Source organism: Rhinolophus hipposideros, assembly GCF_964194185.1.
Source record: "Rhinolophus hipposideros genome assembly, chromosome: 13".
Taxonomy (NCBI): Eukaryota; Metazoa; Chordata; class Mammalia; order Chiroptera; family Rhinolophidae; genus Rhinolophus; species Rhinolophus hipposideros.
Window position 1 is genome coordinate 63,389,547 of NC_138059.1, and position 16,712 is coordinate 63,406,258.

At 32.4% G+C, this 16,712-nt stretch overlaps 2 protein-coding genes across 2 annotated transcripts in view; one reads left to right on the forward strand and one right to left on the reverse strand.

The window, feature by feature from the left end:
• Positions 1–16,712, forward strand: part of LOC308506445 (uncharacterized protein C8orf34 homolog) — a gene marked incomplete at its 5' end in the record, with an annotated part of 300,475 nt that overhangs the window by 101,561 nt on the left and 182,202 nt on the right. Inside the window, 1 exon segment of the mRNA XM_081069952.1 lies at positions 1,690–1,856. Coding sequence (XP_080926078.1) covers positions 1,690–1,856 — 167 coding nt within the window.
• LOC308506806 (small ribosomal subunit protein eS24-like) lies at positions 9,534–9,971 on the reverse strand (the record flags this gene model as incomplete). Its single annotated transcript, XM_081070780.1, has 1 exon — positions 9,534–9,971. One exon carries the CDS (start codon positions 9,969–9,971, stop codon positions 9,579–9,581), a length of 393 nt encoding a protein of 130 aa, XP_080926906.1. The 3' UTR covers positions 9,534–9,578.

Genomic DNA, 16,712 nt, shown 5'->3' on the forward strand with positions numbered 1-16,712 from the left:
TCAATAGGTGTCTTGCCAACAATACCAGGAGAGTCTAGTGGCACTCGCCAAGGGAATTGAACAAGAAGCTCACTGACAGTAAATGTTCAGAGAACACGCTGTCCTCTCCTGCCAGACTTCAGACTCCCCGTCCCCACTGAAGACACCAGACAGTTCAGTGTCTTTTACTGGACAAAAAGACACCAGTAAGAGGGATCTCTCCACAGCGAAGCTTGGCATGGGAAGCCTTTCGTCCTCATGGTCAGGTATTCCCTTCACCTACCTAAAGGCAGCAAATGTACCACCTGAGGTTGCCACTCTTCCCCCTCAGGCAGCACTAGTAGGGACCAGTGGGAGCCACAGCGACACGAATAAACCAAGCAGACTAAAACAGCACTGCAAGAGCTATGAAAATTAAACTGTCACTGGCACCACAAGCTACAATGGGTCATGCACTGCAGGTGGCTGCCTTTTAAAATAAAAGATTTAAATAGGACCCAGAGTCTCCTAAAATAATAGCCAAATTGTGCAGGCTACAATAAAAAAAAATCGCCAATTATACCAAGATCCAGGAAAATCACACCTTAAATGAGAAAAGACAGACAGCTGATGCCAACATCGAGATGAATCAGATAAAATTATCTGGCAAAGAATTTAAAGCAAGCATCACAAAAATGCTTCCACAATCAATTATAAGTTCTTTTGAAACAAATGAAAACATGCAAGATATCAGCAAAGAAATAGAAATAATAAAAGCGAATCAAATGGAAATTGTGTAACTGGAAAAATAAATAACAGGAATTAAAATTTGTCGAATGGACTCAGTAATAGAGTGGAGATGACAGGGTAGAATTATTCAATGTGAGGAGAGATCCATAGAATTTATCCAAAATGAACAACAGAAAAAAAAGACTAAAAATTTATACACACGCAATCAAAATTTCAGCAAGTTATTTTGTGGCTATAAACTAACTGATTCTAAAGTTTGTATGGAGAGGTGAAAGACCCAGAATAGTGAACACATAGGAAACGAACAAAATCGGAGAACTGATACTCCCTGACTCCAAGACTTACTATAAATCTACAGTAATCAAGTTATTGCATATCAGCAAAAGAATAGGCAGTAGAACAGAATAGAGAGCCCAGAAATTGCCCATAAATATATAGTCACCTGATCTTTGACAAAGGAACAAAGGCAATACAATGGAGCAAAGATAGTTTTTTTTTTTTAAACAAATGATGCGGGAACAACTGGACATCCACATATAAAAACAAGGTCTTGACACAGACCTTACACCCTTCACAAAAATTAACTCTAAATGGATCGTAGACCTAAATGTGAATGCAAAACTATAAAACACCTAGAAGATAACAAGAGAAAAACCTATATGACCTTGGGTATGGCAATGACTTTTTAGATACGATACCAAAGTCATGATCCATGAGAGAAATAATTGATAAGCTGGACTTTATGAAAATGAAAAACTTTAGTTCTATACCCACTTGGAAAATTGTTAACAAGTTACCGAAGATGTCTAAGAAAGAAGACAGAGTCTATATTTCCATTATCCTCGAAAAAAGTTTTGCTAATATGTCCGTACATCTGCATAGCAAAATAATTGAATGGGATGTGTCTAGATTCTCTTTACTTACCACAGCTAATGCATCATGTCATCATCACTGAAAGTTAACACGTAAATATTTCTTCAGCTTAAAGGTGGAACTCAAGACTAAGGGATTAAAACAACAGCAACAGCAACATAAGAAACTTCTGGCAGCAATGCTCTCTCAGGATTCTTTCGAGTCCATTCACAGCCTGACTCCATCGGTAACAGAAGAAGATATTGATAATGAAGATGATGCAATGGAGTTGCTGGGTAATTTTAAACATTAATAATTTCTCTTTTTCTTTTTCTCTGGCATTGTAAACATGTGTAGTGGTTAAGAGATTTTAAAAGTTCCGAATAGTTTTGTCTTAAGGGAAAGAAAGAGTTTAACACTTACTTTATTTACATTAGACTTTTATGAAGAGGCATGTGAGAACTAAGTTTAAATCATCTAAGCATGCAAAGTATTAGACTGTATTTTGTGCTTTGTATATGCAGCCTTTTACCTTCTGACTATTTAATCAAGCTTTATTCTGTGTGCAATTGTGATAAAGAGTCGTCTGTTTACTTTATTCTCTGATTATAATTGCCTTGATTACATCTTTTGTCTATAAAATGTGTCCAAAGTACATATTTCAGTCCTCATCCTAAGATGTCCCCCTGTTATTTCAAGGATGTTTTAGAAAAATAGAGTAAAATTTAAAGGGGCAGAGAGTAAATGAATGTTTTATGTCTTCCATAAATGACAGGAAAGTTTGCAGAGATGTCAGTGTTGTTACAGGTTCATTACTTTTCGTAAAACCCTTATTAACGTTGTATATGTAGGAAATCCTTTTATATCTGTTGATGAAGTAAATGTATGTTTCTGTTTTATCAGAGATATTTTCATAGTAGTTTTTAAAAATTAAACTTCCCTTTGGAAAACCATTTTCCCAAAAGAAGGAATGAAATTTTATTTTGGAGAAAGTGATCCACATATAAAACAATGTGTTTTTTAATTCAATGATATCAGTTATTCTATTCTAAATAATTAGAAGAATTTTCAATACTTTGTAAAATATACTAGTAAGAGAATAAATAATCAAATAATTTGAAAGTTTTAAGTAAGTTTAACATATAGAATATGGAGCCCAAGAAATATGCAAATATTTAATTTTCTTTTTTTAAACAGATTCTTTGGTTTCAAGCATTTATGGCAGTAAAATGCTATCATAATAAATGGTGTGGGTCTCCATGCGTAGGCATGAAAGGTGTTATTTAGTCAGTGGTGGCAAGTTCACTGATGTTTCCTGATGCTATAATAACTGCATTCATTCCAGCATTGAGGAGACTATTTCATGACATTTCTACTTCATTGGTTTTTTTAATTTTTTTAGAACAATTAGGTCTGGGTGTTGTTTAAGGAATTTTATCTCCTCACCTTCAAATTATTAGTGTGACAGATATGCAATATGGTGGTGGTACCTTCTTCATTCAACTTGCATTCAGCAAATGTTTACTGAGCACTGACTATGTGCTAGCAGTGGGCTTGGTCCTGGGGGCATAAAAATAAAATAATCATGGTCTCTACAAGAGCTTTACCTTCTAGTGTTCAAGGTAAAAATGTAAATACATCACTCTAGCAGTGCTTGCTACAGGACTAGTTTGATTAGGCTCACAGTTGCTTGTAGGGATAAAGCCTAATGCAAAAGTAGGGGATGACGATCAGGGAGTATTTCCTAAAGAAACCAATTCTTTCCTAAAGCAGATGTGCATTTAGCAGACAGAGTGTGGTCATGACCTCTGAAAGTGTGCTCCCATAGAAGTGAACTCTTGCAATTGTGCTCCAAGACAGCTTGTAAATTGTTCCTCTGATTCCATCTGAAACAATGAATTGACACTGAGTTGTGTCAATATCCTCCTCTCCCTTCTTTCCTGTAAATGGCAGCTCACGATCAGCTGATGTCCACATGAAGGCAGCTATACCCTATCTTGCCAACAGAATGTTTTGGAAGAATTTCCAGGCATGCTCAAAATCACTTCGGGATTCCTGATAGCCTCAGGAATATCAAGGCAGAGGGGAAGGAATTATATAACTTCAGTGATATCCAGGGATTCTTTAAGGAGACTCGGGAGTCTATGTGGCACCCATTCTCCCTAGATCTCAGCTGCTCTCTTTTGAAGTTTCCAGTCTCCCAAGCTGAAAACCAGAAGGTTGGGTTTTGGAGTCTACTTAATGGGAGCAGCTAACAGCTGCTCCTCAGTATTATTATTATTTTCTTATTTAGACTTTTAGCCTGTGGTCTGAGCATATTGAAGCATGAGAAATAACTTAAGGTTTGGACTGTCTCCATGTAATTCTTTCTATCTCAGCACTGATGTCTGGTGATATACTAACGCTGACCTTTAGGTCATGAGGTCTCCTGCCATACAATGGGATGTGCCAAGTCCACTAGGCTGGCCCCTCAAATAATGCCATGTGCAGCTTTCTCTGTTGCCTAGTTGTCTCAGTGAACAAAGGTGATACAGCAGTAAATTCTACCTAAAAAATTGTTTTGCCCATCAAGTTCCATTAAATAACAAGTTATTTGGATATGGAATATGTTTGACTTGAAAGCCCAAATATGCCGATCCATTAATATCATTCAATTATCTTAAAATGTAGACTCAGAGCTTTCTTCAAAAGTAAATAGTGTATGTAAATTCATTACTTATAGTGCTACTTATGTCTTTCATTAAAGTAATGGCTTATCTTTTACATGAAATCAAACAGTACATGAATAATTTCAGTTAATATAGAGCTAAGAATTGTTTTCCATCATGATATAGTAATAAATGAATATGTGAAGTACGGGTATAATATAAAATGATTATTAAGTTATTCTCTTTTAAGACCTGACATCTTGAATAGCCATGATATCTCTGTTAATATTCTATTGGATTTCAGTGGACTCCATTGGTGCAGTACTCCTAATCAATTTAGACACTCAAAAAATCTCCCTTCACAGGCCTTTTAATATTAGATTTCCATCATTTTGTTTAGTATACAATTTTAAATTTTGATTACTATAGAACTTAATACTAAGTTCTTGAAAATTTACATGAAATCAATTTTAATACATAGAATCAGTAGAAAATGAAACAGAGACATCTGGTATTTAAAATATCTTTTTGAATCTACCACATTGTGTAGAATGTGTTTGCTACAGCTTATGTGTCTTAAGGGTTTAAATTGTCATCATTGTCTACGCCAAGATTTAACAGGCTGAAAATATTATTTCTTCTGCATGAGGAGCACTCTGGAAACTTTTCCAAATGATTAATAAGTAAAAAGTATAGTTATTAGTTTATGTTTATATAACAAAGAATTATTCCTCACTAAAATTGTTTGATTGGAAGGCCGGGGGGAAAAGGCTTTAAGTTGAAGTAATAGAAGTTGGAAAAACTACTGATCCTTATTTTGTTTATTAAGAAATCTAGCATTGTTAATATATACTAATTAATATTTAATTCTTCACAGTTGTTTAATTATATATCTGTGGATTTCTAAATGTATTGCGTATGTGAAAATATTATAGTATACCATCTGTAATTTTTAAAGTAGATTTAATAGTGTCTATAAGATCGCTTTAAATGCTAGTTACAGACTCATAGTACAAAAGTAGCTTAATATGGAATTAATATATATCAGGGAATAAAATATCCAAATTTGTGGAATTTTAAGATATAACAATTTTAAGCACCTCTGAAATCGGTGGTGTAATTACAGAAGATATTGAATAAAAGATCTGCCATGTCCCCTTAAATTAAGTAATTCTCAACTTCAAACACAAAATATTCTCAAATATTTCAGTAATTATGATAGAAATTAATGACCACAATGAATAAAGCATTATAAAGAATCTTCATGTTTTTTAAGTTATTAAAATCAATGATTTTTCAAAATGGAACGGCAAGTTACAACGGTACAAGATATTTATAAAAATCTTATATATTTTATTTTATTAATACTCACAGAGAATTTGAGGAACTTTATTAGTTTCAAAGATAATTCAGCTTGTAAATGTGAGCAGCCCATTTTCATTACGTTACATGCATTTTTCATCGTATTTTTGATGAAATGCTAATTGTAATTATGTGTTTGATTATAATTTGTACTCATTTTAAAATGTCATCAAAATTATTTGAAAGACACAACTATTTTTCTTACACATTTTAGTATGAGGTATTACTTTAAAAAGGTTTTTTTAGACTTTCTCAGAATTACTGATGAGCCTAATATCTAAAAATCACAGTACAGAGATGCTAAAAATAAAAAACAACATTAGTCACTTTGAGTTATACTTTCTGGTCTTTGCTCATAGTCATATAAAAATTAAAACTAATATTATAGTACCAAAACATACAAGGTGATTGCAACTACATTTCATTTGTTTTAAATGTAATAATTAAGAACAAGTATAATTATACTGTACTTTTTGCAGAATACAGTAATTGAGTTTCTAAAACCTCAGTATCTTACCAAATTATGTAAAATATAAACTTAATTTTCTACTGGGACTCATTATATTAAGATGATCCTCTGACAAATTCTTTTGCATTTTGAAAATAAATATTCATTCTTGTTTGGGTGTTGTTTTTTTTTAATTGGAAGCTTCTTAAAGCAGAAAGCACCTGTGTTCGTAAAATAAGAACATTCATTTTACCTCATGAGAAATGGGTGCTGTCCCTCAGTTATGCTTCAAAAAAGGGAGAGGGGCTTAAATATTAAAGAAAAAAAAAATCTTTCTACCTACCTGTCGAAACCCCTCTGTTTTAATGATCTCAAGTATGTGAACATGCATACAATGAGTATTGATGATTGGGAGCATCAGGATAACTGAAAAGTTGTCACTTTTATTTAATTTTTTATATTAGTTCTGGGTATACAAAGCAACATAATGATTAGACATTTACATCGCTCACAGAGTGATAACCCCCCGAGTCTATTATCCCTCTGACATCGCATAAAGCTGTTACTATACCACTGACTATTTCCTATGCTGTACTTTACATCCCGTAAGTATGTTATATGTATATATATATATATATATGTATATATAATAATAGTTGACATTCAGTATTATTCTACTTCAGCAGATTCTTTGTAGAAAAGATTCTTTTAGAAAGGGTGAGGACTTTCAAAATTAAATTTATGGATGCTTTAATATTGTCTGTATAAGATTGCTTTAAATGCTACTTAGAAATTCATTCAGCATTGTACCAAAGTACTATTTAAGCAAGGGCAAACACTGGTGTAATTTGGTTAAGTAGGTAGACTAAAGTACTCTCATCTTTAACTTTCTTCATATGAATGTGTAAATCTAGAAAGAAGACAAAAATGTGTAGTGTATATACAGGAATGAATGCTAACAAAAGTTGAGATGGGAGTAGAAATAGGATGGAGAAACAAGGAGATATATGAACACTAGAAATTTGTAGTTCATGTTTCTATGCTTTTGTATAAATAAAACCATAAAAGTGTTGAAAAACCTGCAAGCTTTAAAAAATCTTCAATTATATTGATAAATATGAAATTATTTGAAAGAGCACTATTTTGATGGTTTTACATTAATAATTCATTGTATAAACAAATCACAACCAAATTGAAAAATCAGTGTTAAATATTATTAGGTTTTTGTTGCTTTGGAAATAAAGTTGCCCATTTCAAATACCCAATAAAATGGTGATGTTACACTGTAAGATGATTTGTTTAGCTGTGGTAATTATATTTTCATATGATTTGACTGCATTTGAATTAATGTTGTATTCTGTGTAAGAGCCTTTTGAAAGTGGTACAAAATCATGACTTTATTGTAGTTATTTTCTTGGTTGAAAATGTGCGAAAAGGATAATTAATTCAGCAATTATTTGCATTTTAACATCAAAAACGATCAGTTTAAGAGGTATTAAAACACTTCTGAATTTCAAAACTTATTATATAATTATAGTGATCTGTTTAGATTTCCATATATTACAATATCACTGACAACTTATTCAATTATTTCTAAATAGAAACCTTAAAATTGTTAAAGTTGAATACTGAATACACATTAACAGAAGAGTGGTCACAAAACTTTCCAATTATTTTCAATATCTGAAAAACAATAGTTTGTGATGTAAAGCTTTATTCAAGACTCTTTTAAAAGGTATTCTATAAAAATATTTTTCAAAAACTGAAATGTTTAAACTGGTCTTAAATATGAATTTCTTTTGGAATGAATATATTATGATTTTCTTTTTTCAACAGTCTTATGTTCAGTAATTTCAGAGAGAAAATATCTTTAACAATAATGAATACATTTTTTGCAAATTGTTCTAAAACTTTTAAATAGAAGAGTACACAATGGAAAAAAACACGTCTATGTTCTAATGAAGGTAAATTAAATCTAGTGACTTTATTTTACTTTTCAATTTGTTTTAGCTTCTTTCTGCAAAAGGTGATTGAATGTCTTTTATTAATGTAAGATGAATTTGTTCATATCTGAATATAAACTTAAAATTTCATATACATAAAATTTTAATTTCTTAAAAATTTGCTTTTTCAAGAATTGTCAGAAAGGGGTTCATTAGATCCATTATTTTTTTTCTGTTAAGTACTATCATATGTAATTTTTCATTACTGATATTTGTTTTGGTACTCTCAAGAATTTAATGTAGAATATTATTAATGTATAGTAAAACAAAATTGAAATTAACCATACAAAATTAATTTGAAGAAGATAGTACAGCATAGTGTTAAAAATAACAATATCTAACAATATCATAACAGTACAGTATGAGCTTTGTACTCAGGTAGCCCTAGTTGCAAGATTCACCATTGCTCCCTTAATATTAGGTTGGTGCAAAAGTAATTGCGGTTTCTGTAATTATTTTTAACCTTTTAAACCACAGTTACTTTTGCACCAACCTAATAATTCTATGATTTGAGAACAGTAACTTCCTTCTTCCAAATATCAGGTCCATCAGCAGAAACCTGTGAGTTATAACGATACTGATAGTGTTTTGTGAATATTAAGTAAAAGAATTTATGTAAAGTGCTCAGTGTATTTGATAAAGGATTAAAGCTAAAAGGAAGATATTTTGCTATAATTCATATCATTTTTATATCAATTTCTTTCCTGTCACCATCTAGCTCATGAGTTTTATTACACGTAAAAAAGAAAGTCTATAAGAAATTGGCCTTAGGGGTTTAAATGTTTCGTCTTTTATCATAAGTGTTTCATATAGATATGCTCCACATAGTTAGATATTATTTCAACACATACTCTCTACTTGATATTTAACTCCTGCTTGTAATGTTTTCCTTTCTTTTAAAAATCACAACTTTCTCAAATGATTATGTCACGTGAACCTAAATTGATGCAATGTTTTAGAAAGAATCTTGGTATTTTCTTCTACTTAAAGATAATAATTTCATCTCAAACATTTCGATATTCAAATTTTTATAATAATTCGACTGAAGAAATGATTTTCAGCAACTTGAAATAGTAAAACAGTTTTTTATAAGTACCAAAAACTAAAAACATATCTGATTTTCTCTTACATGTATTTGATTTTGTTACCACCTGACTGCCTCCCTGATTCATGGTTGTGGATATCCTTAGTTCTTTCTGAGGTGTGGAGAAGGTGATTATCTGGTTTGTGGAAACATCAGACTTTATTGGTCCCATGAATCCCAATTTATAATAGGATTAATATGTGTGGCATTCCCAGATTAGCTCAAAGAAGTAAACATTTTCCAAAACTTCTCCAGGCTACCTGTATTTTCATACTATAATGAATTCTTTTATCTTCTCACAATTCAGAGAATCTACATCCAATAATATAAGCAAAAATATTAAGAGAGGAAAGAGGGAGAATTTTTTTCCTTTTTTTTTTTTTTAAAGTACTTAGTTTATTAGTCCTCTCATGACAAATCTGCTCAATCACCAGTCACTGACGAATCTTTACTCCTGTCATCCAATCTCCACCTCACTTTTTGCCAGCACCAACATTGGCCTTTGCAGTCCCCCTAACTTTCTTCATTCTGTTCTTGCGTTCCTTTCGCTGTTTTCTTGAGGTCTTTTTCTTCTCATACAGGCCATGTCTTGCAAGTCTATGTTTGGGTTTATTTTTCTTTGCATAATCCAGGGAATCATAAATCATGCCAAAGCCAGTTGTCTTGCCACCACCGAAATGGGTTCTGAATCCAAATACAAAGATGACATCTGGTGTGGTCTTGTACATTTTGGCTAGTTTTTCCCGAATTTCTGTCTTAGGTACTGTTGCCTTCCCAGGGTGAAGGACGTCGATGACCATCTGTTTCCGTTGAAGTAGTCTATTGGTCATGAACTTCCTGGTCCGAATAGTTACTGTGTCGTTCATGATGGCAGCGGGCCTTCAAGCAGCCAAGGGGGAGCTTTTCCTTTTTTTTCCTTCCAGGCTACAATCTGATGTTCTTATCTTCTTCTTACGGACTTTTGATATTTATTATCTGAAACTTTCTCAAATAACATTGTTAATATTCTGATACCATCTGATTTCTAACATCTCGGTGGCTGGGTTACGGGAATTTTTTTATGAAAAGTAGTTTAATGTAGGAAACACATCTCTGTTCATATATCATTTAAACATGAAAGAGCCACACAAGCTCTAAGCAACTCTGTTTTAATAAGGAAAATTAAGAATGTGAGAAATGTTATTCTCCAATATAAAAGCTTTTAATTGAGAAAAATAAAATCCTAAAAACATACATTTAAAAAAATCACAAAAGCAACATTTGTTTTACAATAAAGTTCAGATTATTTGCTCATGAAGCTATTCCTTCATTCACCAAGAAACAACCATGGTGGTTCCTTTAGAAATGCTTCTAACAATAAGGGGGAATACCACCAAAATAGACATATTTATAAATTATTTTCTAAATGGAATCATTGCTTTCTTTAGTAATCAGGGGTTTAAATAATTCTCAGTTTAAAAAAAATGGCAAGAAAACTCATATGTGCCTATTACTGGTTTTCTAATGGTTTCAGGACCTTAGTTCTTAGTTCCCTCTGTCACTGAATGTTCAAATGTGTATACTATCAACATGATTCCATTGTTTATTACCTCCTTATAAGCAAAAAAATAACAATAAAAGAGAAAGAAATTTAAAGAAAGAATGATTGTTTTTTTCAGGAAAACTGTTAGCACTTATAAGTCAACATAGGGTTATTTTTGAGGCTTTCAATATCAAATACCTTGGGAGTCATATTTCCTTTAAAACATTATTTATTTTTGATTATTAAAAGATAGATATTCAATGTAAAGAACATGGGAGTACAGCGGTCTAAATAAATGCCCATAAATACTTTTGAGGTTTAGTGATGTTCTTTCTGGATACTATTTTTATATGTAACATACATAGAATAGTGTTAACATTTATGCACATTTAAAATATACAATTCACTTTGCTAAGGGCTTTCTATATAGTACTTAACAATTACAAAAACACCATATGACAGATATATTATTATTCTCACACCATAGAAAAGGACCCAGATCCTTGCAAAACAAAATTTACCTGGATTACATGATTGGTACTTAAGAATGAAATTTCTAACACTCAGAACTGAACACTATGCAATACATTAAAATGCACATTTATATTAATATATGTAAATTTACTTGCATATATATGGAATTTTCTTCTTTCTTTCATTAAAGTTTATTGAGGTGGCAATTGTTAGTAAAGTTACATAGGCTTCATGTGTACAAGTTGGTAATACATCATCTATATATCACATTGTGTGCTCACCGCCCAGAGTCAGTCTATCACCATATCTTTGATCCCTTTTACCCTCATCTACTACTCTCCTCCTTCTTACCCTGTGGTGACCACTAAACTATTGTCTGTGTCTATGAGTTTGTGTTTTTTTCATTTGTCAGTCTTGTTCCTTTGTTGTTTTCAGTTTTATTATTATGTACCACATATCAGTGAAATCATATGGTTCTCGACTTTTTCTGTGTGACTTATTTCGCTTAGCCTAATAATCTCAAAATCTATCCATGTTGTTGCAAATGGCACTGTTTCATCTTTTTTTATGGTAGAATAATATTCCATTGTGTATATATACCACAACTTCTTTATTCAATCATCTATCGAAGGACACTTTAGTTGTTTCTTGAGTTTCTGGGCAAGAATTCCCACCCACTCTTGGGATTTTTTTTCTGCTTTTATGTTCCCAAATCCCCAGAAAAGTTAGTCGGGAAATCGGGAAAATCGGCTCCTTGAACCCAGGTGGTTTGTAATATCTGCCGTCACTTTGTGGAAATGATTCATCGTGGAGAACAGAAAACAGTTTATATCTCGGGATTCGGGAATGAGAAAATGAAAATAATTCCTGAGAACGGGTGAAAATTCCCTCCTGGAAACCCTAGTTGTTTCCATGTCTCAGCCACCGTAAATAAAACTGCAGTGAACATCAAAGCACATATATCCTTAAGGTTAAATGTTTTCAGATTTTTGGGGTAGATACCCAGGAGAAAGATTGCTAGGTCATATGGTAATTCTATTCTTAATTTTGTGAGGACTATCCACACTGCCTCCCATAATGTCTGCATTCCCACCAGCAGTATATGAGGGTTCTTTTTTCTCCACAGCCTCTCCAACACTTGTTACTATTTGTCTTGTTGATGACAGACATTCTAACTGGTGTGAGGTGATATCTCATTGTGGTTTTTATTTGCATTTCTCTGATGATTAGTGACATTGAACATTTTTTCATGTCTATTGGCCATTAGTAGGTACGCTTTGGAGAAATGGAATTTTCACACAATAAACAAAGTTTAAAATTGAATATCAGTCACGATGGAATAACTAATATTGGCCTTATCCAGTCATGATGGAATAACTAATATTGGCCTTATCCCTCCATCTCAAACCATTATAAAATCAGAATAGTAGATGTCAACTCCTCAGGCACTGGACAGAAGGCAACACAGGATTTGGGTTGTTGAGAGAAGGGAAACAAGATGAGCTTATGTTTCATACTGGCTTTCTCCATGGTGATACATCTCTGGCCAACTCACACGGAGGTAGAGCTCAAGTGGTGAATGAAGAGTGGAAATCTCACTGATATGAGGAGGAAGACATTGGAGTTTGGGGCTGCTGAGGTGGCTAGGATTTGGGGGACAGTATGCCAAGAGAAGGCATCTGAGCAGAAGGAGTGGACATAAGTTTGCAGGTAGTATGTTTTCTTGGATCCTTAGGTGAGAACTGGGATGTGTTGCACAGGACAGGACGACTTAAGACAGTGAGAGTGTTTGCTGTCTGTCTGAGAACTGAATAGAGAAAGAGAGGTCAGAGAGAGCTGGGACATATTAGAGTTCCAGCCCAACCAGAGAGAATAAACCTTCCCAAGTTCCTTGAGCATTCAGAGGTGACTTTGGAAAAGTCAAATATTAGGAGTAATGACCAAACACTGAAATGAAAACCACCTCTAAGAATGAGGAGAATATTGAAATAAACCCAGCTTACCAAAGCATAAAACCATCCCTACAAAGGTGAAGTGCATCCGCCAATAATTTAATTCCTGATGAGAAAGTCAGTATCCTTCAGAGAAGATGACATAAGCCAGACTTCCTACAAAGAATCAAACATAATATCCACCATATAATAAAAATAAATTACTAGTCACGCAAAGAAGCAGGAAAATGTGACCCAAAATCAAGACAAAAGGCCCACTGATAGAAACAGACCCCCATTATATTCAGATGCTGGAATTGGCTGAAAGTGACTTTTCAAAAAGCAATTATTATACCTATTTTATGGAGTTAAAGAAAAAGGACACAAGGAGTAAACAGATGAGAAATCTCAGCAGAAATATTGAAACTAGGAAAAGAGCCAAAAGAATGTCTAGAACTGAAAATACTGTATATGAAATTTAAAAATCACTAGATAGGGTTAATGGCTGATTGAACAATGTAGAAGGAAAGGTCAGTGAACTTCAAGATTGTTAACAGAAATTATCCACACAGAATTAGATTTTTTTTTCACAGTGAAACAAAATGAAGAGGTCTTCATCAGTGAAGAGTGAGACAATATAAAATGATAAAACATTTAATCAGAATTCCAGAAAGAGAGGGAAGAAAACATAGGAATGAAAAAAAGATTTTTAAAATAATGTTCATGTTTTTTTCAAATTTGGTGAAAAATGTGAGCTACAATACAAGTTCAGAAAATGTCAAGCTGACAAAATAGACACAAAAGATGAGAGTAAATAGAATTACAATGTTATATGTTTCTACATTTTTATAACAGGTGATACAATATTAATTCCAAGTAGACTGTAATAAATTAGGAAGACATTGCTTTAATCCCAAGAAAAATCACTGAATTTTTTTTTTTTTTAATTTTAAAAAAGGAGGTTTAGCTGAAAATTGAATAGAGGACATAAAACAGAATACTAAAATATATTTGACTAAAGAGGAACAAAGGAATCTAAAACAGTTTGGACAAATAGAATACAATAGCATGTTGGTCAACTTAAACCCAAATATATTAATAATTACATTAAGTATAAATGGACTACACTCACCAATTAAAAGGCTGAGATTGTCAGCCTGTATAAATAACCAAGAGTCATATGCTGACTATAAGATTCACAGTTTGAAGACCAGATGTCTTGAAATTAAAAGGATGAGAAAATACATTACATGCAAAAAGTAGGCACAAGAAAGATCTCATAACAATGATAAAAAGTGCATTCATTAGGAAGACATAACAATTGTAAATGTGTATGCATTTAAAAAGTTTCAAAAATATATGAAGTAAAAACTGACAAAAATAAAATAGACAAAGGGGTAATCATAGTTGAAATTGTAGTACATCTCAATAATTGACAGAAAAAGACAAAATTAATAGGAATATGGAAGACTTTAACTACACTATCAACATTTGTACATTGAAATTTACAGTGTACTCAACAATGCAGAAAACGAATGCTTTTCAAGTGCAGATGGAATGTTCCTTAAAATAAACTATTTGCGGTATCAACTTTCTATACTCTGATCACAATGGGATTAAATTAGAAATCAGTAACAATGTGACATTCAGGAAAATTCTAAATTATTGAAATTAAATAATTCTTAATAACATGTAAGTTAAAGCAAAATCAAAAGGGAACTTAGAAAATAATTCAAACTAAGAAAATGAAAATACAACATACAAAATTTGGTGGATGTAGCCAAAACATTGCCAATAGTTTAACTTGGAGTTTTAAATAAAAGAATTTTTAAATTATTCATGTAAATTTTTACCTTAAAAATCTAGAAAGTAAATGCAAATTGAATCTAAATAAGTTGAAATAAGGAAATAATACAATTAAGAAGAGGAATCAATAAAATAGAAAGTTAACATAGAGAATATTAGCAATGTTCAGACTGATAAATTTCTAGTAAGATTGACAAAAGAGGTAGAGAAACACAAATTATTGATATGAGAAAGGAAAGACAGGGCCAGACTTCATTACAGATACAAATGACAACAAAAAAATATCACAGGAGTGTATAGATGGTTCAATTGGTTAGAACTTGAGCTCTGAACAACAGGGCTGCCAGTTCGATTCTCACATGGGCCTGTGAGCTGTGCCCTCCACAACTAGACTGAAGACAACGAGCTGCCACTGAGCTTCTGGAGGGGCAGCTGGATGGCTCAGTTGGTTAGAGCTTGAACTCTCAACAAGGTTACTGGTTCAATTCCCTCCTGGGATGGTAGGCTGCGCCCCCTGCAACTAAAGATTGAAAATGGTGACTGGATTTAGAGATGAGCTGCGCCCTCCACAACTAGATTGAAGGACAATGACTTGGAGCTGATGGGCCCTGGAGAAACACAATGTTCCCCAATATTCCCCCAATAAAATTTATTTCAAAAATTACAAATAACTATGTTCATATATTTGATAACTTAGATATAATGGAAATAAATTCTAGTGAAATACATCATAACAGAGATAAAGAAGAAATAGTTCTATAGTTGTTAAAGAAATTTAATTTGCAAACAAGATCACTTCCCAAAAGACAACTTCAGGTTCATATGGTTTTAATTAGTGAATTCTATTACATATTTAGGGAGGAAATAATGCCAAATGTAAAATAGAGAGGAAACTCCTCAGATTGTTTTGAGACTAGCATGGCTCTGATATCAAAATCTGACAAAGACATTATAAGAAAAAAATTATAGATGGATATGCTTTATGAACAGAGATACAATGTTCTCACCAAAATATTATTATATTAAATGTCTATGATCCAATACAATAGAAATCAAATTTCTAACAGACTTAAGAAAAATTGATGAGCTAATTCTAAAATTTATATGGAAACAATTACCAAGAATTGCCAAAATCATCTGGGAAAAGGACAGTATAATGGAATTATAGTATCTGATTTCAAGACATCATCAGGCTACAATAACCAACACAATGTGATATTGACAGAAAACTATACAAACAGGTCAATGGAATGGATTAAAGTCCAGAAACATATCTGGTCAATTAGTTTTCATCAAAAGAATCAAAACAATTTGATATAGAAAGGAAACTATCTACTTCCTATCATAACAAAAATAATTCGGAAATGAATTATAGACACAAATGTAAAAGCAAAGATTATGAAACATCTAAAAGAAAATGTAGAATATATTCACAACCTTGGGGCAGGCAATAATTTCTTAGAGATAGCAAAAATAACACAGGATAAAAGAAAAATTTGATAAACTGTACCTCATTAAAATTGCAAACTTCTCAGAAAATGAAAAGAAAGTAAGAAGAAAATTTTAAAAATGTAAAAGCATGCCACTGACTGGGAGAAAATATGTGCAATATATCTGACAAAGGACTTGTACCTACCGTGTTTCCCCGAAAATAATACGTAGCCAGACCATCAGTTCTAATGTGTCTTTTGGAGCAAAAATTAATATAAGAGCCAGTCATATTTTACTATAAGACCTGGTCTTATATAATATAAAACCGGGAATAACATAACATAACATAACATAACATAACATAACATAACATAACATAACATAACATAACATAACATAACACACCGGGTCTTATATTCATTTTTGCTCCAAAAGACGCATTA